At 34.9% G+C, this 24,628-nt stretch overlaps 1 protein-coding gene across 3 annotated transcripts in view; it reads left to right on the plus strand.

The window, feature by feature from the left end:
* The window catches only part of NETO1 (neuropilin and tolloid like 1), a 62,552-nt gene that overhangs the window by 14,966 nt on the left and 22,958 nt on the right, over positions 1 to 24,628 (plus strand). The window contains exons 5-6 of one of the 3 annotated variants that reach the window (XM_015619370.1): positions 18,614 to 18,655; positions 18,769 to 18,896. In XM_015619370.1, the coding sequence (XP_015474856.1) occupies positions 18,614 to 18,655; positions 18,769 to 18,896 (170 nt within the window). Of the gene's footprint in view, positions 1 to 18,613; positions 18,656 to 18,737; positions 18,897 to 24,628 lie in introns of those variants that run through there. The other 2 variants (XM_015619371.2, XR_001519696.1) reach the window with 2 other exon arrangements.

The following is a 24,628-nucleotide window of genomic DNA, read 5'->3' on the forward strand; positions in this document are numbered from 1 at the left end:
TGTGTCTAAACATACATAGGAGGTTCAAACAGCAGAAGAAGAGGGAATTTCTGTAGCATATTATCTAACAGACAGGTATATATGTGTGTATATATATATATATATATATGTTGTAAGTTCAAAGACAATGGACAAAATATTGTTATAAACTTGCATATTCCCTCTGAAAAGTGAGTTTATCTCTCATTTGCCATGGGTTTGTGGGCTTTTGCAATTTCGTCACCCTGCACCATGGCTTCTTTGCTTTAGATTTCTTTACCTTTCTTTTTTCCAAAGGGCTGTGCATTATGGTTGAACAGAAATTCATAGCACAATCTGCAACTTAGTCTGTCTAAAAAATTCTCAAGTGAAAGACAATTTCATGGATCATGTTTTATCCTCATTCCTTTTCTACTGATGTAAGGAGAATTTCTACATGAAGATCAATGTTCATAAGTTGGTAGAGCAGCATAAATTATTATAGACTTCAGATGGAATACTTTTTCTCCCTTGTTTTTTTTCTTTTTTTCCCCTCCATATATTTCAATAGAAAGCTCTGCAAGTTGTAGAGAGTTTCTAGGAATATTGGTCAAAATGAGAATATGATGAATCTGACAAGTGCCAAACAGCATTTCTGCCTCCTTGATCACTAATAAGAGGAAACACTTCCTGTTCCACATTATTACTTGGACAGTCTTTTATTACGCAAACATGGATAAGGCATGACATTTTGAGATCTATTGTCCATTTGTGTGCACTGACAGGGGTTCCTGCCAACCCATAAAACAGAATGATGTCCTCCAAGACAGTAAAGAAAGTATGAGAGAGTAATACAGAGAGGACTCCACTCCAGGGTATAACAGAGTAGCATAGAAAAGACTCCAATACAGAAATTATCACCTAAACCACTTAGAACCAGCATAGGTAGTGACAACATAAAAAATTAAATTATGGACAATGGAGAGATCAGAATAAAATTTTCAGCTAAACTCTCTTTAAAGAAGTTGAAGAAAATGATCCAAAGCAAAAAGTTATTTGGAAACTATTGCTGTCTCAAGCTGCTGAATGCTCAGGGTTTTTGTTGCCATTCATCTCACTTGTGGAAAACAGGACTCTCTTCCTAACCACAGCCTGCAGAGGAGGCTTTCTTCATCCAGGGAGAAGGTCAACACAGACATTTCTCGAGTATCAGCAATCTTTGAAGGTCCCCACCTACTCCTGAGGTGTCTCTCATGTGTCTCTTTTGCATATGAGATCTTAATGGAGGATAAAGAGATGTGATGTTAAATGTGTGGGTGTGTGCCAAGATTTAAAAAATAAAAAGGAAATTTGGATAAATTGAAGCTGCAATCATTTATTGTTATTTGGATGGTACCTGGAGAAACAGAATGAAATCATTTACTATGTCTTCAGGGTGTATAAAAACAGCTAACTGGATGAAGTTGGAAAAAAAGATCAATTAGGATATAATGAAAAATGCTGCAATGAAGATCTATTAGTCTGTGCAAGTGGAAAGAGTCCCACACCTAAGGCATTTTAAATCTAGTTTGGACTAAGTCCTAAAGAAAGAAATTATATAGAAAAATCCTAAAGGATAGACTAACGATTTGCAATTACTACAACTTTTCTGTTCAGTAATTTCTTTGAGTACTTAGTATTGAGATGGCTGGAAATCCATTTGCAAGGCCAAAAGTCCAGTAGGGACAGCGGTTTCAGAAACAAATGCAACTCTTTTGCCATACATTCTTTTGCTTTTAAATAAACCTTTGTTCAGAGGTTTGTTCAGTACTCTAAAAGGTGAGATCTTGCAGAAGAAAAAGCTTTAACCACAAAATCAGAGCTACACACCCAGAAACTGGTAAAACTGATGAAAATTTTGCAAAAAAAGTTCATTATTAAGAGAATAATTTAGGCTTTCATTTTTGTCATTTCCAAATGTTTTTGTTAAGCAACACGTGGATGAATGAAGTTATACATATGGTATAATAGACTATTTTCAATGTCAAATCTCTGAACTATGGGAAAAGGTATTCACCTTTTGCATTATTACAGCTAATATCAGTAATAACCAGATGCATTTTGATGTAAATTTTCAATCATTTTGCATACATGAGAGTTTATAAACAAATAAAACTTCTTTACTTTTTATATACTGTTTTGATTTTATTTTTTATTTTAACATTCTGGTTAACTTTGTTCATTTCAAAATGGAACTATCTGAACCTATTGAACCTTCATAAATGCATACAAACACTTTTGTTGGGTTGTTTCTTTATAAGGAAATTGGATGTATGAGAGAAATACATATCAGGCTACAATATTTTCAGGTTCCTCTGGTTAATTTTGAAATACAATTTTGATTGTCCAGGGAAAAACCCATGACACAACTCAAAGGATAATTCATCCTTGCTCTTATTTTGTCATTCTTTGGGCCATTGAAATTTCATTTCATAGCTCTGGGTCCTTTGACTCTATTACACTCATTTTTCCTAAAAAGTTTTGTCTCAAGATCATCTTCCAAAATGGTGTTGAATCACTGTTTTGTGTAGAAAAATTCAAGTACTACTTCAAATTATGGACAACTCTTCTTTAAAAAGAGTCATTTGTTTTTAGCAGACAAGGATTCAGGCAGAGAGAGGCTGTGTTTATCTGAGCTTTCTTGCTCAGCTAGAATAATCAGATTTCTGTTTATCCTGGTCCCTGATTTTGCAGGACAGTGGCTTAAGATAGCACATCATTACTTTCAGTTCCTTCACTCAGTAGAAGCCATCTGTGTTTTTATTTAGCCTCATTAATATAAACGTCAGTCAGTAATGTTTTCTATTCAACTGCTTGATAATGGAAAAGAGAAAAAGATTCATACTCTTGTGTCCCAAAAAGTGGAATATGAAACACTTTCTAACCTGAGTAACAGTACTTTTACATTCCCATTAGAGTGAATGTCAGAGTAATAAATAATTGTATTAACTATCTTGAGGGAAAAAAATAAAAAACAACCCAAATTCTTCCTCGTTGGGGAATTTGCATATTTTAGAACTCATGAAAAATTTAATGTGAATTTATTAAATTCAATCCCACTTCTAAGAAACTTAGATAAAATATTATGAAATCATTTTCCATCTAATGTCCAAGTTCTGCCTTGAATGTATTTAACTAAGGGATATTTCCCAGGCATCTGGGAAAGCTGAACATCCATGTGACCTAGCTCACTTATACTTTTTTGTTTTCTATTCTGAGTCTAGTCTGATTACTTCTAATTTAGTGTCAGCAATGGCAATCACTTTTTAGCAACTTGAAATCCAGTTAAGTTTTTTGAGAATCAACAAACAATGCCAGAGCCATTCAACTTTTAATGAGACAATGTTTTTCCTTTGGGATCAGAGATGGTTTGGAAGTATGAGAAATTACTCATTTAAACTCATTCATTTAAACTTTTGAAAGAGAACAAAAAAAAACCCCAGAAAGTGTTATCTGTTTTATTTCTTGAGATATAACCCCCCAGCACTTCAAATTTCTATAAGCAGCTTCCTGGAGTTATGAACTTTTATTGTGTTCATGCAAGTGCACTTCATAAAAGTCAGGCACTTCATTGCTTTTTACAAGGCATTAGGGCATCTGGTCTTGGGAAAAGGGAAGGCATTGCTCTCAAGTAGGATGATGCATTACATTAAAAATCATGATCACAGGTTTATATTAAATTTCAAGTGAAAAATAATTCCTGATGTGGAGAAAATTAATATCTAAAAGATCTTATGGGGTTCTCAGACCCCATATTATGTCTTGCCATGATATAGTTATATGTTTCTTTTGACAATACCCAAAAGGCAAATACAGAATTTCCTAGTTGAGAAATCCCTGTGTGCTGGGGGTAACATTACCAACAGAAGAAAGTCGAACACTTAAGTCCCTACTCTGTTGAACTTGGATGTAAAAACAAGAGCAGGAGAAATATAAGACACAGTTTTAAGTAATTTTAGTACTGGAGTAAAGAAAAATGAAAACTTAACTAGTGACACTTACTGCTTCCTCTGCCATCAGTACTACCCCTGTTCTCTACAAAAATCCCTTCCCTGCATTCATTCCATAATAAACTACACATGGACTTCTAGAAAAGGTTTACTAGGGTATGCTACAGCAGTACAGTTGCATATAATTCTATTCCACCTCCACAGGAAACACCTTTCTTCATTTGTAGGTGACCTCTCCAATAATGGTGATTATGGTGTTGCAATGATAAATATTCTTTTCAGAGTAGTCTCATTTCTCTGACAAAAAGTCCATGTTTTCGGAGTACCTGTCAGGGGTCTTTAGGAAGCTTAGATATACATTAAAAATTACTCCTAGAAAACCAACATTTTTAGATTAAGCTGCATTTTTACAATACCATTGTCATCTATAAATAGTTTACATTATTACTTGTTACAAAACAATTAAATCTAAATCTCAGAGGCAGCAGAGGATTTTCCTTAAATATGGTCTTTTTCTTATCCTCTTTTCCCTAAGGATAAACTTTTGACTTTATGTAAATACTATGCTGAGTTAGCTTAACCTCAGGTCTGATATCAAGTGATTACCCTTTGCTTTATACACTTATAAAATGAGGAAATAACCAGTGGGTCCTGGACATTTGTTTTTGCTATTAATTCTTAATTTCTCTGTAACATTTGTGAAGCACTTGGAAATGGCAGATCAGGGAGGATAATATGGAATTTGTGCTGAACAGAAAGCCTGGGTACTTGTCTTCCACAAGTGTTTAAAAACATCTTATTTACAATAAGTATTTTCACTACCCACATTCAGAACAGCACCTCCAAAACCTGTTGTTGTGTTACTTGGTGGTTCCCGTTCAAACATTATAGCACTTACTTCTTCAGGGGAAAAATTGTCTCATATGTAACGAATAAGGACTTTTTGATTGCTCGTCAAAGGTTTTCTGGGTCGTCTGATTTTCCCATCTGGCAGATTTTCTAATAGCTCATATTGGGATGCACTCCTAGGTGGCTGAGTTGTGGTCTCATCCTGACAGCACTGTTGTTGTCTACAGTAGTTTCTCTTAAGGACTTTGGAAATGTGGGTATCTGGAGAGATTCTTTTGACATTGAAGCAATTATTTTTCTTCAATAATACTTTTCTTAAGCTGCTCAATTTTAATCTTCATGCATTGTAGCTACAGGTTTATAAGGTGTTACTGGTATAGGAAATAAATATTAGCAATTGACCCAGTGCTTTTATCTAATTAGTCTGACTGTGCCCCATCTGTTAGGCAGAAAAACTAGTTTTTAGTTTAGCCATTCAGTTGTGACAGGTTTGACTCTTTAGCTGTTAGTGTATGTTAGGTTTTATATCATTTCTATGTTTATATCATTTCTTTTCAGTCATCTTTTTGCATAGGTTCAAGTAACTGTGCTTGGAGATTGTTTTTGTTATTGTCTAATTTATTTAGTGAAGTATTTCTCAATTTAACAGCAACAAATAATGATCTTTATTGAGATATTTGCCTTTCCCTAATAGATTTTTTATTCTTTGTATAGTGCTTCTAGCTAATTCTCCTTAAAGAAATATGCACAAACTGTTGGAAGTCACTCAGCTCCCTGTAACTAATCAACAGGGTTCTTGCCCAATAATTAGTAGCTTTGCAAACTTAAGTCCTTGCAGAACTGAGTCATGTTTCTGTTTCTAGAACTGAATATTTTTGCAGTATGCAATGTTTAGTAAATGATGGAATGTGTCAGATAAGAAGCAAAACCTCTGTCACCATTTGTTATGTACACTCATCTATCGTCTAGCTTTGGTTCATTTTCTAGGGACAGTACTCATTTTGTAAAGAGGACAACCCAGAGAATCTCTTTTGCTTACCAGTACTGAAGTGAATGTTATTGAATATTATTTGCATATTTGCAGTTCTAGTAGGTGTTTGTTGTCATCTTAATATATATTTTGTCATATTGATGGCTGAGACCTATCTTGATTTGTTTACTGACTTGTTGAGTAGTGCAGACTATGTAGTACTTTCATTTCAGATGTCACACTTGAGTTTTTTGTTGGTCAGATCTGAAAATAAGATCATGTTTCATTCAACTTTGACAAAAATTTTGTTTCAAATATTTTGTAAATGAAGTTAGCTTGCCCATTAGAGCATCTATGCCTTTGATCCATCTTTTTTTCTCCTATTATGTGCTAAGATATCAAAGAGCCTGCAGTCTTTAATATTATACTGCTGTCATGGGGTAAGGAAGTACCATCATGTAAATCTTTTTCATATGAGAAACAGATTATACAGTGATTTCTGTGAGAAGTAGGTGTTGTCTCTATGTCTAAATCTGGCCAATATATCTATTGCTAGACACAAAACTCCTGGAAAATCAAGACTGTGAATCAAGATTTTGAATACCCTGACTTAGTCCTATTTGTTTTTTCCTTTTTTTTCACTTTCTTCTCTCTGTGTACTGTTGTAGCCTATCTCAAGCTTTTGACAACTTCCTTTTTACCATATATACTTTTATCTTATACTTGCACTGAGGAGATACAAACAAACTTCCTCTCAAAACATTGACTGATGACATCTATACAAGGTGTGTTGTCCTAAAAACGATCATGACAAATTGAAGTAGTGAGAAGTTAAATTTTTTCAAATTCTATTTTAAAAGGATTCAATTTTCAATATAATTGGGTTCATACAAGAGTCATCTGCTCATTGTGGGTGTTGTTTAATATTTGTGAATGCTGCGTAGATTAAACAAGGGGTTTTATTCTTATACTACTAATTCACATTAGATAGAGATATTCCTAATCTTTTGTTTGGGCAAATCAACGATATTTTTGCATATTTTTAATTTGCATGTGTTTTTTTTTTTTCATTGTAACAAACCCAAATGCTAGGTGTCATTTTTTTCTCTGCAAAACCTGTTCATTTCATAACAGCCCTCAGGCCAAGTAAGAATAACAGCTACTATAATTTAACACTGTAATCCATCAAAAATCTCTGAAATTACTTTCTGATATGCCCAAGGATAATTCCAAAGAACAGTTGCTTAAGCTTACTATACTCAAATGCTGCACTGACAAGCCACTAAATCTAGTCTCAATTTAGCAAAGAATTTCAGGAAGCCTACATCTAAGCATGTGCCTAAATCCAGGCAATCACTAGGCTTGGGTTCTTACTTAAAAGTAAGTATGTTTAAAAACTGTCCTGTACCTTTCTATCTACAGAACTAAGTAAAAATTAAATATCTGTTAGTTTTGGAAAGCAAAACTTCTGTTTCTTCAACTCTTTTAATAAATTGAAACTAGTTTTCTACCTTTACACAAATTATGTAGTAGATCTATATCAATTCAGCATTTGTCCATTTGATCAGTATCAAACAAATATAACCTTAAATAGGTTCAACTTTCTCCCTGTTTCCCCCATTTTTTTTTTCCTGTTACAGTAAGTTGAGTTTTGTTGGAGTTAGAAAACGATGATTAATGATTCTGCTGCCTTCTTGTGCTACTCTTCCTCTAGATATTCTTGTCCCTAAAAAACCTACCCTGGAATTGTCTGAAATGAAATTATTTTCTTCAATCGTCTTCTGCTTAGAACATAATTAATTCAGACAAGCTTTTTTGCTTCAACTCAGTCAGTGAGATTTACAAGTTGTAAAGTGAAGTGATACAAATTCTGCAATCATTTGCAGTGAGCACTCATTCCACTCCTTGGATCTAAAATTTGAAACATAAAATAAATTTTCAGTGCATTTTTACTACATTTCCACTACATCTTTTGTTTGTGCATCCATTACCAAAGGTTTTTTTAAAATAAAAATGGAGTAGTACTTATGGATAGTTTTTTGACGGAGAAAATTATTATATTACATTACATTACATTACATTACATTACATTATATTATATTAATAATTATGTTATTCTTTCTCTGAAAAATCTTCCTGATTATTTTAAATGCACACTGCTTACATGGTCACAGCATGGTCTGCAATTCACTAGGGAGATGAATGTCTGACATTGCAGTTTCCTCAAATAGGTTTGTAGAGGAGGTTTTAACTTCAATGAGAAAAATAATGGTTAAATCTGTTGTAAAATTGTGAAAAAATATAAGCAAATACTTCTGATCAGCACTTCAAAAATATTGCTCCAGGGGTCATTACAAATTAGAGACACAAAATATTTATTTGAATAATTGGATGTAAAAAGTCTATGTAATATCCAGCAATTTCTGTTAAGAAAGTTTGCTTGAGTCATGAATAAGATGATAAAAAGAAAATTGGGAAATATTTTTTGAGAATTCAGAATTAAATAATCTGGTTTTTGTGACACATCCATTGTGAAAATTTAGTTCTAGCATGACAGAAGCAGTCAGTGTGAAATGTGTTATTCCAGTCACATATCAGTCCCCTAGATGACACTGAGAAGCCAGAAGATGTTGTGTAACAGGACTTACATACATCATTTGCCAGATGTTATCTGATAGTTGAAGCTCAAGAGACAATGTTATCAAATCTGCTGGTTGCAGTATGTGGGTTAACAAAAGATTGTATTATACTGTTCTTGTTTTCTTTTGGGGTTTCTTTCCTTTCTTTTCTTTTCCTGTGTCTCATTTCTCAAGTCTATGTGAAAATTAATATTAAAAGAAAATGCAGAAAACGCTTCCTAAAAATATTTTATTCCTAAATGTTGATTTTATTATGCGGTTCAGAAAATTGATTATTAACTGCTACTAATATGAATTCCATACTGAAATTCTACTAAATAATTTTATAATTTTTTTAACAAATTACATACTGGCCTAGGATTTTAAAAATCAAATTTGGTAGTTTGGATCTCTGTAATTTTATGTGCATCCTCCACACAAATATTTTCAGCAATAGTACAGTTATTTGTATTCTAAAATATTGTATATCAGTGATATTTCAATATAAATATTGATCAACTCTTTATCAAGTACTTTTCGAGTACTTTTAAATGAAAGGTTTAATTTATATTTGACTCTTTATTTTTATTTTTTTTTCCTCTAGAACTTTAAATGACTCTTTTAAATGAAGCTAGGAAAAATCCTGCTGCTTGGCAGTCAAAAACTTGATCTGGTCAAATGAAATTTAATTATTGTCTACTTGTTGGGTAAGCAGCTGACCCCTACTTAACAATCCTGAGAGCTGTGACTGGCCATCATGTTCTGACCTGCTTCTGCTGCAAGTCAAAGCTCTCCTGAAACCTCATTCCTTCTAAATATTACCACATCAATGGTAGAACTAGACAATCTCTAATCAGTACCCACTTTGCTGCTCTTTTCCCTGTCTCTTCAGCCACTTACATAGCAATATTGGGTATTGTATAAAATAGACATAAGGACTTAGGAACAGTACCTTTCTAAATTGTGATTCAATGAATCACAATGTCTTTTTCATTAATGTGATGCAGAAGATCAGTATTTATTCTCTGTATTAGTCTGAGCCAGTCAGCTAGTGTAGGACTCAGTCAATTGCTAAATTCAGCACAGATTGTGGGCCTAAATCTGTTTCTTTTAGAATCAATATTAAAATTATAAGTAAATCCAGTGAAAAGAAAATTACTGCTTCTGACCAGCAGATATTGAACAGAGGAGGAAAAAGTGTAAATCAGTTAAGTTCCATGTACACTATAATTTTTAAACCTAAAATATAAAGTTATGATAAGAGAATTAAAAATTTACTAATCAATACTTAATATAATCGCTATTTAAGGATAGCAGAATCTGGAGTTTCTGAGATAAGGAAAAGTTAGAGGCAAAAGAGTTTTACAGACATGAATGTAATTCTACTCAAATTCTAGGCTCCAAATCTCCACTTCGCCACAGACTCTTGTTTGTGATGTTCATGACAAACCGCTTTGAGGTCATTTTGTGAACACACATCATGTGACATGACTGCTGCTTAAAGAGGGCTGAGGATACATCAGAAGAATGTTTTAAAAAGAAAAAGTAAAAAAACATTGAAAACAATATCTCCTGGTTTAGAATTTATTCTCATGTTGATTTTTTTTCATACAGGCATGCAGTAAAACATAATTTAGTGTTGTTTATGAGAAGCAATCTTTTTCATTAATTTCAGTGGAAATATTTGGGACTAGAGTTGGTATGAATTATGTTTGGCTTCCATAATAAAGCATACAGTAGAACTTTTCTCATCAAAATAATAGAAGTCCCAGCTGACTTCTGTCTTGTTTCTAACAGTTTATGTCTACTCCAGGTCAGCATGAGGAATTAAGTGTTGTTTGAACTTTCTCTGGCACTTTTTACTGCATGAAATTGGAGAAAAATTATCAATTTGAACAAAAGTGAAAGTCATTCTCATGAAGTTATAACCAACAGGAAGGAAATAAACCATAAGGCAAAAATCCTGGCTGTAGAGCCTAGATTAAGTAAAAACTGTCTAAAAGTTTTCTTCCCATAATCTCAGGGAAAGCTGAATTTCATAATACTGGAAAAGGGAGAATGATTATTGCTTACTTCCAATGTGTTATTTATAGGCTTTAAATATCTGAATGTTACCTTGTATAATAAAATGTAAAATTCATGTTTGTGGGTAATTTATGTAGGGAATTCACTGTTTAACATAGAGCTATGCTTTTTCTGAAACACTTCCTCAGAGAGAGCTGCTGCCCTTTGCAGTTAAAAGGATGAAAAAGCTAAAGTGTTAGAATGTCTCGAAAGACAATCCCCAATATACTCCGCAGCCAAAGTTCTTAAAAACACATCTTCTCTTTCTGTAAATGTGGGGAAACTGCTGAGGTCAACAGCTCAGTGTTCCCTGAAAGGACAGTTTCTAGCCAGAAACACACCTCCTAGGAGTAGCAGAAGAAGAAGGAAAGATCTGGTGTCACTGAAATTTATATTGCTATGAATTCTAAAATGACAGGACAGAAGACTTACTTTTCCCACAGCTTTTTTGGGACTCGTTTTTGGTGCTGATATGCCTTCCTCGGCAACTCACTGCGCTGTGTGGCTTTTATAGCTCCCCTTTTTGTTCACTGAAAGTGTCTGTGGTGGGCATATATAATTACAATAGGAGCTGTTTAAAAAATGAATTTCACTTTTCCTTTGATATATATATGTTTTTCTTTTCTTATTTTTTTCCTTTAGAAGGAGAATATTCACGTTCCAGTGGGGATGAAAACCTAGATTTTTTTCCCTTTGATCCTAAAGATTTCTACCCTGGATACTGAATATATTTTAAAAACGTCCTGTGACATTGATTTTTTGAATCATACAATGACTTGTTATAGGAGAGTCCTAGAATATAATTCATCCAACAACTTTCAAAGTTGCACAGTAAATTAATGAATGGGTTTAGTTTCTTTCAGTCTGTGGTTATTTCATTTGTTTCTAGTCTAAGAATCTTGTTTTCTGGAGTGTTTTGTCCGTTTCATCTTCTGATATATGGCAAGATGATTAAGCAAGCAGTTGTTTTTACAAAAACCATTCAGTTCCCTCTGGTGCTCTCGACACAATTCTTTGCTTTAGCAAAAAACCACCTGGTGCTTTGCTAGTCTGTAAGAGAAAAATATTTGGAGACAGTAGAAGAATTTGCTTGTTAAAATGGAAAGTGAGCGATTCACACATGGAAAACTAGAGGAGATATTTGAGTTTTTCATGTGAGAGTTATCTTCAAAAAGATGCCATCACTGTCGTGGCCAGCTACAGCAGGAGAATATTAGTAGGTGCAAACACTGTGTTGTATTTCTTTTTTAATTGGAAATGTGCCACAATGTGAAGTGAACTACAGGTTATACAATGCTACTTGAAGCAGCACAAGTAGTATATTCTGTTGACAATAATAGCTCTAAAAGATGTAGCTATTCAAAAGAACACTATAGTAAATGCATTCATTCTGTTGAATGTTCTGAGGCAAAATTAGGAGAAAACATTTCTCCTATGAAGAAACAACAAAGGCCATTTTAAATTACAAAGTTTTTCTCATAAGACCCATCTGTCCTGGGAAATCCACCCAGTGTACTGATACAGCATAAATATCCTGAAAAGGATGTGCAGATTCTGCACTCAGTGGTAGCAAGAAATAACCATGTGTAAATAGGTTGAATCTGCAGAAGTAATGCCTGGTACTCAGTTGTGTCTAAACCTTTGGGCTCATTTTTTCCTCTAGTCTTCTGACATGAACTTAAAGTGCTATTTCCTTGGGCTGGGCAAGGACTCATCTATAAAAAAAAAAAATAAGACAAATCCTGAGCCTAGTAGTATTGCGCCGAAATGGCATGGCCAGGAATACTTAGAATTCAACATTATTCAGGAAAAGCACCATAGCTTTGCACATCTCTCTTCCTAGTCCAGTTCAGAGACCATTAGTCAATTACAGGAAGCCTCCAGGATATTATCTTGGGGAGACACAGACAGGGTGCTGCCCTTGACTGATAGTCAGTCCTGGCGGTCAAGTCAGCTGCACTGTCACAGCAAGGCTGCATTACTCAGATAAAGTGGACTCCTGAGCTCCTTCAGTCTTGTTTCAATATTTTAGGGCAACTGGCAGATGAAGGTATAAGCAGCCCTTGAAATATTCATCATAGGATCACTTTTTCCCTGCATTTCCATACATGGTGAGCTGCATAAAGGGAATATAATGCCTAATTGGAGCACTCAGCTGCTAGTGTAAATATTTAACATAATAAAAATGATCTGTCAAACAATCCCACACATAGCAAGGCTCCAGGACTTCCTCTTTCCGTTCTTCAGCCTGAGAATGACACTGTTGCCCATTTTTACTTTGTCACTAGGTCAATTCTAAAAGGCACTTCTCACTTCTGGGATTGAGGAGCACATATCAAAGGGTTGAAACACTCTTTGAGGATGAGACCCAGAATCTCATGTGACCTTTTGCTTTCTGACATGGTTCCCATTTTTTGTAAAAAAAATTTACACTGGAGAAAAATCCTGCTTTAAAGGGTTTGCAGAACAGACAACAGAGGCAAGCAGGCTAAAATCTCAAAGCCTGTCCACTGTGCGCATGAAAACAGAAATCTATCTGCAGCTTCTGTTATCATGTGCTCTGTTCCAGTGAAATTCATTTAGGTGCTTCCTGTCTGCTCAGTTTGACCAATATTAACAAGAAGTTATGCAAAGATTTGGATTTTTTTATTATTTTCCTTTTTTTTTAATTTTTTCTGTCATCTTTTTATTTCCAAATAGATGGCAACAAAACAAAGGAACACAAAATTTTGGCATGCAAATGTCCAAATATTGCTAAAGCTTGCAGTGTATCTCATTTTAGGGAGGTCACCATAGCAATATAATTAGATAGAGTGTAAATCACTGTATCTCTTAATCATACTATAAAAATACTTATTAAGGATGAGCTGAGAGTAGTAAAGTGATGAAAAAGGACATAGAAAACATGATATGGTAGAAATCAAACTTTAAGGTAATAGTTTGTGTTATTTCAACAATATTTGTCTTCATATAACTTTTTTCTGATTTAATGGCAGGTAGATATTCAAGATGAAATATCAGGAGTCATATTCACAGCTACACTTACACTTATCAGCTTTGAGTTCTTTAATGACCATGTTAAGAAGTGAAAAATTTGGGAAACATTATTTTAGGTTATAAATATGTAGTCTTCAAAAGAGTTGCAACTGCTCACAATGTTGTCCTTAAAAGAAAAAATAGAAAATAAAGAGCAAATACAGCACATAATATTGCCAACTATAATTATTACAGAACAGTCCACAATGCCTAGCAAACTATAGGCTTTCTTTGAACACTTTTTGATATCATCATTACAAATAGAGACACATATATATGGAAATTTCAAGAAGCCTACAAATATTAGAAGAGCCAACAAAACAAATTTCATTTTAGGCTAATAAGAAATATTTTGTGGGATTTTACATAGCTATTTAACTTCATTTTGTTTTTCTTCTTGCTCCTTATTCTTTATTCTCCCCAGCAGAATAAGTTTCCTTTGAACAGCACACAAAAAATTTTTACAAAAATGTTACATACAGAAATGTTTTTCTATTTGGGAATTATATCAGTGATTCTTTGAGAAGATTTTTATGCTTTTGAAATCTTTTGGCCATCTTCTTCCAATACTTTTACTCTATAATCAAATACAATGAGGCAATGACATAAAATACCTTAGAAATAATCATGCTTTTCTGGTCTGAGTTGTGCAAGCTCTGCTTTTATAGGTAACTATACCTCACCCCTCAAGAGGACAAGGCTGGTTTAGGCTCTCAGAAATCATTGTATAGAGCCTGATTTAGTAAACTTATGGATAAATAACTGGTGGGTTGTTGTATAGTGCAATTCTTTTTACTTTTCTATGAGCATTTGCATGCAAAATCAGGCCTCTAATAAATCCTCTGACAGAGAAGCATGTGCATGTGTTAAAATTTCTTCAATATTGATGGATGGGAGTTGAACACCTACTTCTAGTCAGACAGAGAAATGAATAGATATATCTACAGCTGATCAGTGAATAAAAGTGGACAGTTTCTCTACTTCTTAGGAAATAACGCTTCAGCCTATTGTGACTACGTTCTGTATGTATCCATTGAAAAGGAGGTTTTTTGTATTCACAAACAGCAAAAACCCCCTTAGGTTTTAAACATCAACTCTTTGTAGTGTATGGTTTATTCAAATAGTTCAAATAACTCCTCCACATTTAATTTATAGATGAAAAGGGAGAAAAAATACTTCAGAAGTTATTCAGCCCCAGAATTTTGTATTATACTTTTCCTTCCTCTTGACTTTCAACTGTACATCAATTGCTCGTGTTCTTTACGGTGTGTATTGAACTTCAGACATTAAAAAAATATTGTGTAATTAGGAGCAGGAACACATAAACTCAAGCTTCCATTTTTTAAAAAAGATATTTGAATTTTGACTTATATCTTTTGACTTCCAGAGTGAGATATCTATTATTTTTTGATCAGTGAAAGCAGCAGGTTTGAAGTTTGCCAGGTAAGAAAGTGCCCAGATGAATTTTATATGAAAAACTAAGGAAAGATGAAGAAAATGTGAGAGTTGTACTTCCAAATTTTGCCTTTATAAGATTGAAAATACACTAATTTTTCTGTATTACAGCACTACTTTTAAAAACCTTGTGCCATCTCTCTTAGAAAACAAGCTGAATGACCTTTATAAGAATGGATTTTAAAATTCAAAATATGATCTTTTAAAATTGATTTGCAATAATACTTACCAGCAGAACATCATGTTGCTAGTAATTTGTTTGAACTTTATGCATTTTCCCTATGTCTTAGAGAAATTACTCAAGTAATATAATTTCAAACCATTTTACTTTCTGTGTAAGTGACACGGGGTGAGGCGTTACATGCATACGTGTCTGCATGGCTGGGTAAACGTGTTTCTGTGTGGATGTACCTCAGCTGGGCCATCCCATAAGATGCTGCAGTGTGCCTATACACAAGGTCATTTGCATACTTTCTGAAGACTTAATCCAGTTGATGTACAATGCCTTTTAACTTTACAATTCCCTTTATTTCATGAGATTTTTGAGCAACCAGGTGCCCTAACTCCTTGCAATTTGCCTTCTGTTTTTCTATTTAAATTTCATGTTTCTCAGCTGCTTAGAAGAGCCAGAGTTCTGGCATAGGAACAATGAAATGAAAAATAAACATACGTAGTATGGTTTCCATGGAAAATACAGATTCCAAAGCTAGCATCCAAAAATCTTTAGAGTCTCCCATGAACACCTAGTGGAAATTTTTGAAACCAGGCATAAGTATTTCATATTTCTCCAGGCTGGATGTATATGTTCCTGCGACTCACAGCAAATTCCGCAAAACCAAGTCTGCATCATGATACGGATTTGTCTAACTTCTGCTGCTACCTAAGATAGTAGTTCTAGACTTTTGATTGGTTATTTCACTATTATCCAATTCTATTGTTTAGTTATTACAAAATCAGAGGATCAGAAAATGGCTGATCTTGGAAGGTATGACTCTGGAGGTCGTCTTGGCCAGCGCCCTTTTCAAGCAGGGTCACCTAAAGCCACTTGCCTAGGATCATCTCTAGACAGCTTTGAAAATCTCCAAAGGTAGAGACTCCACAACCTTTTGGCTACCTTGCTAGTCCTGAGTCACCTCATACTTGAGAAGTGTTTCCTGATATTCAGATGGAACCTCCTGTAATTCAGTGTGAGCTCATTGCCTCTTGCTCTGTCACTGGACACCGCTGAAAAGAGCCTGGCTCCATTCTCTTTGCACCCTTCCATTAGGTTTTTGTACACATTGGTGGCATCACCTCTGACACCTCCCTTCTCCAGACTGACCAGTCCCAGCTCTATCAGCCTTTCCTCATATGTCCCATAAAAAAATTCATGACCCTTTGCTGGATTGGCTCTAACAGCTCCTTTCTATTATTAGAATATTGCTTTCTATTTTGCCTCCAATATTTCTTTCTTCTTATAGGTGATCCATCTTATTTTTCACAGAAAAGTTTTCCAGTCTTGGGTGTTTTCCTTATGGCAACATGATTTTCATCTGTCTCTTGGAAGATCTAGCCAGTCAGCTTTTATATAACATTAATGTTCTGACCCAGACTGAGAATAACAATTTGATCGAATTATGTACAGATGAGCTGCTAAAATCTAATCTATTTAATGGGACACTATTTAAAAAGCAAACATTTTCTAGTTAAATATGCTCAAACAGGGGTAAATTTTAAGCATCTGTGATAATATTTATATATTTTGGTTTCTTATAGTAGTACTGGTATAATAGCAATATTTAATGGAGGGTTATCACCTCAGATATTGTAGATGTTATTTCCCTTTCACTCTTGAAATGTTGAGAACTTATAAAAATTTATTTTTAAAAACTGAATAGATCTACTGTATTTCTAGAATGTTAATGGATTGTGCATTCCTGTACACGCTGTTGCCAACGTTACTGTCTTGTTCAATGAGACTTTCAGAGCTGTTTCAGAGTTGTTTGTGGGTCAAATTGTATGGTCTAGATTGTACTTCAGCCTGGGTTCTTGCTACTAACACTGCTCTATATGGAAGCTCTCATATGGGGAAAATTCTGGCAGGATAGATTTTCCTTTCTTTCTGTCCTCCTATGTATTTTGCTAATATGGTGTAGTGTTTTCAGTAAATCAGAGTAATCCTTGCAAACTCAGTAAAAGGAAGAAATGCAATAGTTACATGAGATACTGTTGGGATGGTAGTTTGAACCATAAGCAAAAGTAGATTTTCTTTAAATATCTCACATTCAGAGCTAGATATCAGCATCCTGAGTACATTAGTTGAAATATTTGATTACATTTAATGTTGTTGGAAATCATGTATATGTACTGATCTATAAAAATTTGTAACAATTAATACTAATTTCCTACTCAGCTATATTTGCAGTCCTAAAAGTTCATGAGTATTTACTCATGATTTATGTTGTGCAACTGTAAAAGAAATTTGGGAAGAATAGCAGCAGTCTGGTTATGGATGGCAATTTAGAAAGAGATTTTACAACTCCAGTTCTTGAAGTCAACACATTTTGAGTGTTTAGATTAAAATTGCTGATCTTGCCTATACAGCACTAGACTACTTCATTAAATTATCTGGTTATGATTCTTACTGTTCTTAATTGACTAAGGCTAGAGGGAAACAGCAGTTTTTTGTGTGGCTTGGTTGTGAGTTTAATTTTTTTTATTTAAAACATCGCCTTCTTCCAAAGTTTCTATTATTTATTTTCTTTTAATAGTTCATTCTACTGTGACCCAGCTCTGTAAAAGGAAGATCAGTTTCATGCATAAATGAGAAAAACAGTATACAACAATCATTTTAGGTAGAAAAGCAGTGCAAGAGATAAAAATTTCCCAGACAAGACCAGTCTCTTCTAAGAAATCATTTCTTGAAATGCTTTAACCTTCCATACTTCTGGTTTTGGGCAATATCATCAACCTGAGCCAAATTTTGTGAAATTATGATTTGTATATGGATGGCTGTCTGTTGAAGCATCGGTCTAAGACCAAACTCATTTCATGTCTGTATTACACCTGACTATAAAAGCATGATACAAGCCCTCTCATACAAATAAATACAATCATGTTTATTTGATGGAAAACAGCACACTTATTAGACTTACTACCTTGTTAGCACAAAGACTGCTAATGGCAATTTGTATGTTATTTTTTTCCAGTAAGACCAAATGGATGCTTCTGACAAAGAAAGTGTCTCCTCTTGGTCAGTAGGGATGGCAGAGTATTCATAAACAGAATTAAGTTCAGATTTCCCTAGCTAAGTTGAGTGTTATTCTTCAAAATGCAAAATAGGCAAAAAGATTCTGAATGGATCTGTAAATATATCCTCTTTCACTACGCTGAAATGTCATGTGGTTAGCTATGTGATGTTCTCACTTGCTAATGTATGCAGAAATATTTTTATACCCTTCTGAAAGAGAGAGACAGAGAAAAGCAGGATTTCATAACAGAAAAAATAACTTGGGATGACGGTATCAATAATTTCTGCATTAATAATTATAGTGTTGCCATAGCTTTCAAACAGTTCCCATTTCCAAGAAGTATATGTATAATAATATAACTACAGTGAATTATAAAAATTGACAATATTGGTGTAACATCCTAGATATTAAACAAAACTAATTTTGTCTTTCTCTATTTTTAAGATCCAGATTTTAAGGACCTTGGCGTTTTGAAGCCATTGCCAGGTTGGTATGTTGTTTTTCGGTTTTTCTCTAACTTGGAGGCCTTTGTACTCTGCTGTAGAAAACATTTTTGCCTGCTGTTCAGGTTTCATTTTTTCTGGTGTTCTGTTATTCAGTTTGTGAGTTTGAGATGGGAGGACCTGAAGGAATTGTGGAATCTGTACAAATTGTTAAAGAAGGAAAAGCTTCTGAAACTGAAGCAGTAGACTGTAAATGGTACATCCGAGCACCACCCCGATCCAAGGTCAGTCCTTCATCCACTTGCTGATTTGCCATTTAATTTAAGAAATTGACTTTTCTAATATATTGTGCATTTCTTAGTACAGTCAGATCTTGTTTAATAACTCTACAGCTTGAACTGTAAACTATTTTTTTTCCTTCTGCTGTGGAAGGGTAATTTGTCATCTCAGCCAAAATAACCACCTTTCCCCATAAATGATGATTTGGGCAGTACTAATGTGCTTTTTGTGCCATAAGTAATTTTCTTAAATTCATCTTTAATTTTACTCATATTTTCAAAGACTAAATGTGTGTTTTAAAGTGGGAAGTAATCTTATAATTTTAATTTTCAATATATTTCAAATGCCTAACATAGAGACTACCAAGGGAGCACTGCTGGCTCCCTGAGGTCATCATTGTTTCTCATCTGGGAACTGTGAAAATGGGCCTAAAGTAAATTAATGTTCCTCTCTATAAAGCCTTTAGTTACTTTGGTTTAGAGACAGACAAAAAGAGTGTTCTCATTTCTTTTCCTCTGCAGTCAGCAAGCCAGGGCTTTGAAAGAGACATGAGAGGGCTGAAATGAACTCAAAAATACTTTATTTGGATTCCCCTTGACTTTCTCTCTTATCCATAACTTATCAGTTATGACATGCATTAATTGTTTCTGGCTACACTACCTCTTCTCCCCTCTTTGCAATAGGAACAACTTTATGCCTCCCACCTACTTTCATTGACTGTGTAAAAGACACCCCACAGTATACTTTTTCTAGCTGTCTTTTATTGGACAGGAAGGTTTTTAGAAAGTAGAATTTATACATGCACTACTCTCTGCTGTCTTTAAATACATAAAAGATTTTTATGTATAACCTCAGCGAGGAGACTGTACTGAACATGTAATTGTTTCATCATCAGAATAACACATGGAAGATTTTTCTTCAGGAAAGGTTTTCAGAAGAGAGAAAGTCATTAGAATCAACTTGTTTCTTCTTGAAAGTTTGTGAAAAGAGTTGGCTCATAAAGACCACAGATAATTTATTTCCAGAAAATATTTTAATCTTATAACTTTCTTTTTTTACTTTTGGATAAAATTAATATTGATAGAGGTTTTCAATTAAGTAGATGAGCTTTCCACTTTACTACACTAAGTAGTGATATGAGATGACTGGACTGATGAATAAATATTCCATGTGTTATAAGCAGTTTATATTTATTCAGGGTAAATCCCAGTATCAATACAAGCTTCAGGAAGAACAGATGGAGAGCAGCCCTGCTGAGAAGGTTTTGGGGATGCTGGTGGATGAGTGGTTGGACGTGCCCCAGAAATGTTCACTCCCAGCCCAGAAAGCCAGTTGTGTCCTGGGCTGCCTCCAAAGCAGTGTGGCCAGCAGGATGAGTGTGGAGATTCTACCCCCTCTGCTCCTCTTTGGTGAGACCTCACCTGGAGCACTGCATCCAGCTCTGGGGTCCTCAGCATAGAACAGACATGGAACTGTTGGAGCAAGTCCAGAGGAGGGCCACAAAAACAGTGGAAGGAATGGAGAACCTCTCCAGTGAGGAAAGGCTAAGAGATGAAAGCTTATTCCGTTCAGAGAAGAGAAGATGCTGGGGAGACCTTATAACAGCCTTCCACTACTTTGGGGGAGCCTGTAAGGAAAAAGTGGGGAAATATTTTATGATTTTTAGTGGTAAGACAAGGTGTTTTAACCTAGAAGAGGGTAGAATTTAGACTAAATATGAGGAAGATATTTTTACTATGAGAGTTGTGAAATGCTGGAACATGTTGCTCAGAGAGTTGGTTGATGACCATCCCTGGAAACATTCAAGACCAGGTTGCATGGGGCTCTGAGAAACTGGATTTAGTTGAAAGTGTCCTTGCTTATGGCAGGGAAGGTGGACCAGATGACTTTTATAGATCCCTTCAAACTTAAGGGATTAAATATATTCTGTAATGTATTTAAGTATTAGCGGAAAGAAAACAGACAAACACAAAATTATAATTAGAATCAGCACAGTTAATTAAGCCAAAAACATTTCCCTATAGTGTAAATTCAAGTTCATTGTTGATCATATAATGTCATTGTGATGTTCTTACTTGGTCTGACTCTAAAGTTGTATATGATTCAAAGCCCTGCTAAAAATCCTAATTTTACCTACTTGATACGTATATTTATATAGTATTTATCCATACTTCAGTTCTGATGTAAAACTCCAAACTAGGTATTTATGTAACAGGAAAAACATTGTGTATCAGAAAAATACTACACTACCACTGTTAGTAGAGGGCTAAAAATTAAAGTTCATTAATTCTTCATAAACTTCCATATCCGCATCTATTTGTGTTGCATTCCAAGAACGTATCCTAGCTGAAGGGCACCTGGAAAGGAGAGCAACAAGAAAGTTATATAAAAATGAAGTAATACTGAATGTTATTTAATGTCATCTAGAATATTTTGTGAAGGAGTGTAATACAATACAATAAAAGGCTTTTAGAAGGAAGAAGGAATGTTCTGATACCCATGTCTGTAGGATAACTCAGGGTCCCACACTCTGAAAGAAAGTTTCAGGTTAGATATGAAGGAAGAAAATTCAAACATCAGGGGAGGCATTATGAATGTTTGTTTGAGAAAGTTGGTTAAGCTGGCATAGTTAGCAGTCTGAAAGTGCAGGTTAGATGACAACCTGTGAAAAATGAGATAAACATTAATAATCCTACCTTTAGGCAGAGGGCTGGACTGGGTCATCTCTTGATGGATCCTGCTGTTCCCATCTTACAGAACTATCTGGGTGGAGAGATTGAGTAATAGAAAAACATATAAATCAATGTTTCCTAATGTGGAGTTAAGATTCCACAGCAAGCTAGGAAAAAGAAAGATTTTTCAAGCCTAGATCCATCTTTGAGTGGTAAATCCAATTTAATAATTGAACTTAGTGTGGTTTTCAAACAGATATATTTATATACACACAGACAAGTATATAAATGTATGGATGCACACACATACAGTTATAATTTCATCATACTGGGACAAGTTGAAAAATACACAGATATTAAGGATTGAGGAACAAGTGGATAAATTTTTAAGAAATTTGTAGGAAGTAAAGTTTCTGATAAGATTGTTTGTGCATCTGATTCAATTGAACTGGAATCCAGTGTGCATTTTTTACAGTCAGCTTCCTTTGTCCCTATCTAACCTTGAATTAATGATATATGCAGTACAATTATTCAATGACATCATTTTAATTTATGTCAGCTTGCACCTATGAAAACAAGCTCTCTTGCTAAGAACAGTGAGAACTCAGCAGACATCTTTAAACCCACATGCTCCTGTACTCTGTGCTGCACAGTTTGTTACTGGGAATAATGCCTAAAAGGCAAGAGTTTCTCAGAGAGAGTTTGTGTTGTACTTTTTCATCTTTAGTTTCTTAATTAAACTGTGCCAGAATGTGAGTTGCTTGCAATTTCATTTGGCGTAAGCTCATCCAATCTAAACTGTCTGCAGAAGCAAGATGCAAATCCTTCCCTTGGTTTCCAATTCTAGATTCCAGCCAAGTCTGAGCTCAGTATATGAACGATGAGATCAGCCAGGAAGTGTGTATTGAGGTCTCTAAGCCTGAGCTTCACACTGACAGTCTGGGTCTAATGCTTCTACCCTCACTGATCTGGAATGGGCCAGAAAATTTGTTGCACACACTTAAAATAGAGCCATCACTGATTACCCTATCTCACACACACACACACACACACACACACACACACACACATGCACAGAGAGAGAAAAGTAAATCTGAAATGCATGCAGAACTCAAACATTCTCTAAGTGCAGAAGGCTGCAGAAGGCATAAGGCAGTCTGAACACAATATTTCTTATATGTGAAAGTGACTAGTTGAAAAGTCTGTGTTTCTTGTAATCATTCAAAGTTCCTGGGAGTTTTGAGTGGAGTAATACCGGCAGTTCTGCACTTCATGTAGAACATATGCAATTAGTATTCAGAGCAAGAATGGAAAATTAAGAAGAGAGCTGCTGACTGAAGATGCTAACTGACACAGAATAACAAATTTCTGCGGGAACTTCCTCATCTGAAAATTCTTCAGTGTAGAACAAAGCCCAAAGAAGGAACTGTATAAGCTTATTGCATAGTGGTTTGAAAAAAATTAAAGTAAAAATTGCAAGTAGTGGACAAGCAAAGATTTTGTATTTAGGAATAGAAAATAAGAATAGAATTATAGTTTTCTTACTTTCTCTTAAGGATGAAGTATTGTAGGATAATATCAACAAGTGTTTTTCTATGTTGGATGGGTCAGCATAGTTTGACAAAGTCCCTCAGAAGACAGAACCATGCTTATGCTAAGGTAGCTTGCTCTGGAGGGTAACTTTCCCAGCAAGGTACCTCTGTGTTATGCTTGTACTTTGGGAGGCTTTGTAGAAAAAAATGACCCAGCAGAACTTGATAGTACGAGTAATAAAATATTTACAAATATTACATTGTTGTTTTGGGAACAAAACAGTAAACAGTGCTATTAAAAACATTATTTATTATCAGAGTCTCTGGGCACCTCAGAAAACAACATCAAAACAGGAATTAATTTGAATGTAGTCCAGTGGAAATAAACTATTCTGGAGGAATAAGTAATAAGTACATTTAGACTGAATAAATGGTGGGAGAAGCCTCTTTATGTGCACCATGAGAAATTAAATTAAATTATAAGGTAGTTAGGCAAAGCGACATCTATTTCTCTTGCCCAATATCCTGAACAGGATATTAGACAAAGGTTATGGGATGCAAGACATAAGAGATCAAGGAAACCCAAAGTGTCAATTAATGAGTATCTAGTTTTGACACATCATGGCAGCATCCTTAACCCTGAGCTGCCAGTGGGTGATGGCATATTTCAAGCAGAGCCATTGGGAGCAGTGGGAAGGGGAGAGGGGGCCAGGATGAAAGAGGTCACAGTTCCAGTACATGACTAATGAAATTTGGACAGGCCTGGCCATGGTGGCTGGGGTGTAGCGGTGGCTGGACTTGCCCAGGCAGTGGGACCAGCCCAAGCACAAGCCCTGGACAGCAGCTTGGCAATGGACAAGGCTGAGGTGGTGAGGCATGAGGCTGGGAGTGGGGCAGTGTGATCCAGGGTGACCAAGACACTTTCATGTTTACTAAGGGTCTGTACTGCTACCTGACATGCTCCTGACCAATGGAGGGATGACTCTTTTGGTTCCAGGCACCTGCCTTCATGGAGAGTGTAGTCTGGAGAGAGACTGGGGTGTTGCATGTGCATTTCCCAGGCAGCTGGGGGAAAACGTGATGTGAAGCAATTTGTGGAGGTGTGAGTGTTTAAACTGATCTGAACCAAACCAAAACATTTTCTGCTCTCCCATTTGAAGTGGAAATTTGTGCTCTTAGATGTGACCTACAAGAAAAGCAGTTTAAGCTGTTGGCAGTGACAGACTAACATGCACTAATTTTTGGAGGTTTCTTAATCAGTTGTAGAACAGACACTTTAAATTTTAGTTTAGATAATTTAATAAAATTATCTAAATTTAAAATTATTTTATATATAATATAATATCATATCGTATCATATCATATCATATCATATAATATCTTTATAGTAAATAAATATTATATATTTTTATTAAAATAATAATTTTAAATAAATATTAACCTAGATTTAATAGAAGCCATTTGAGTGGTGATTCCTGAAAAGTTAAGCTAAAATTTAAGGGCTGAATAACCTAACAGCCAGAGAAACTTTTG

Source organism: Parus major, chromosome 2 (genome assembly GCF_001522545.3).
Source record: "Parus major isolate Abel chromosome 2, Parus_major1.1, whole genome shotgun sequence".
Taxonomy (NCBI): domain Eukaryota; kingdom Metazoa; phylum Chordata; class Aves; order Passeriformes; family Paridae; genus Parus; species Parus major.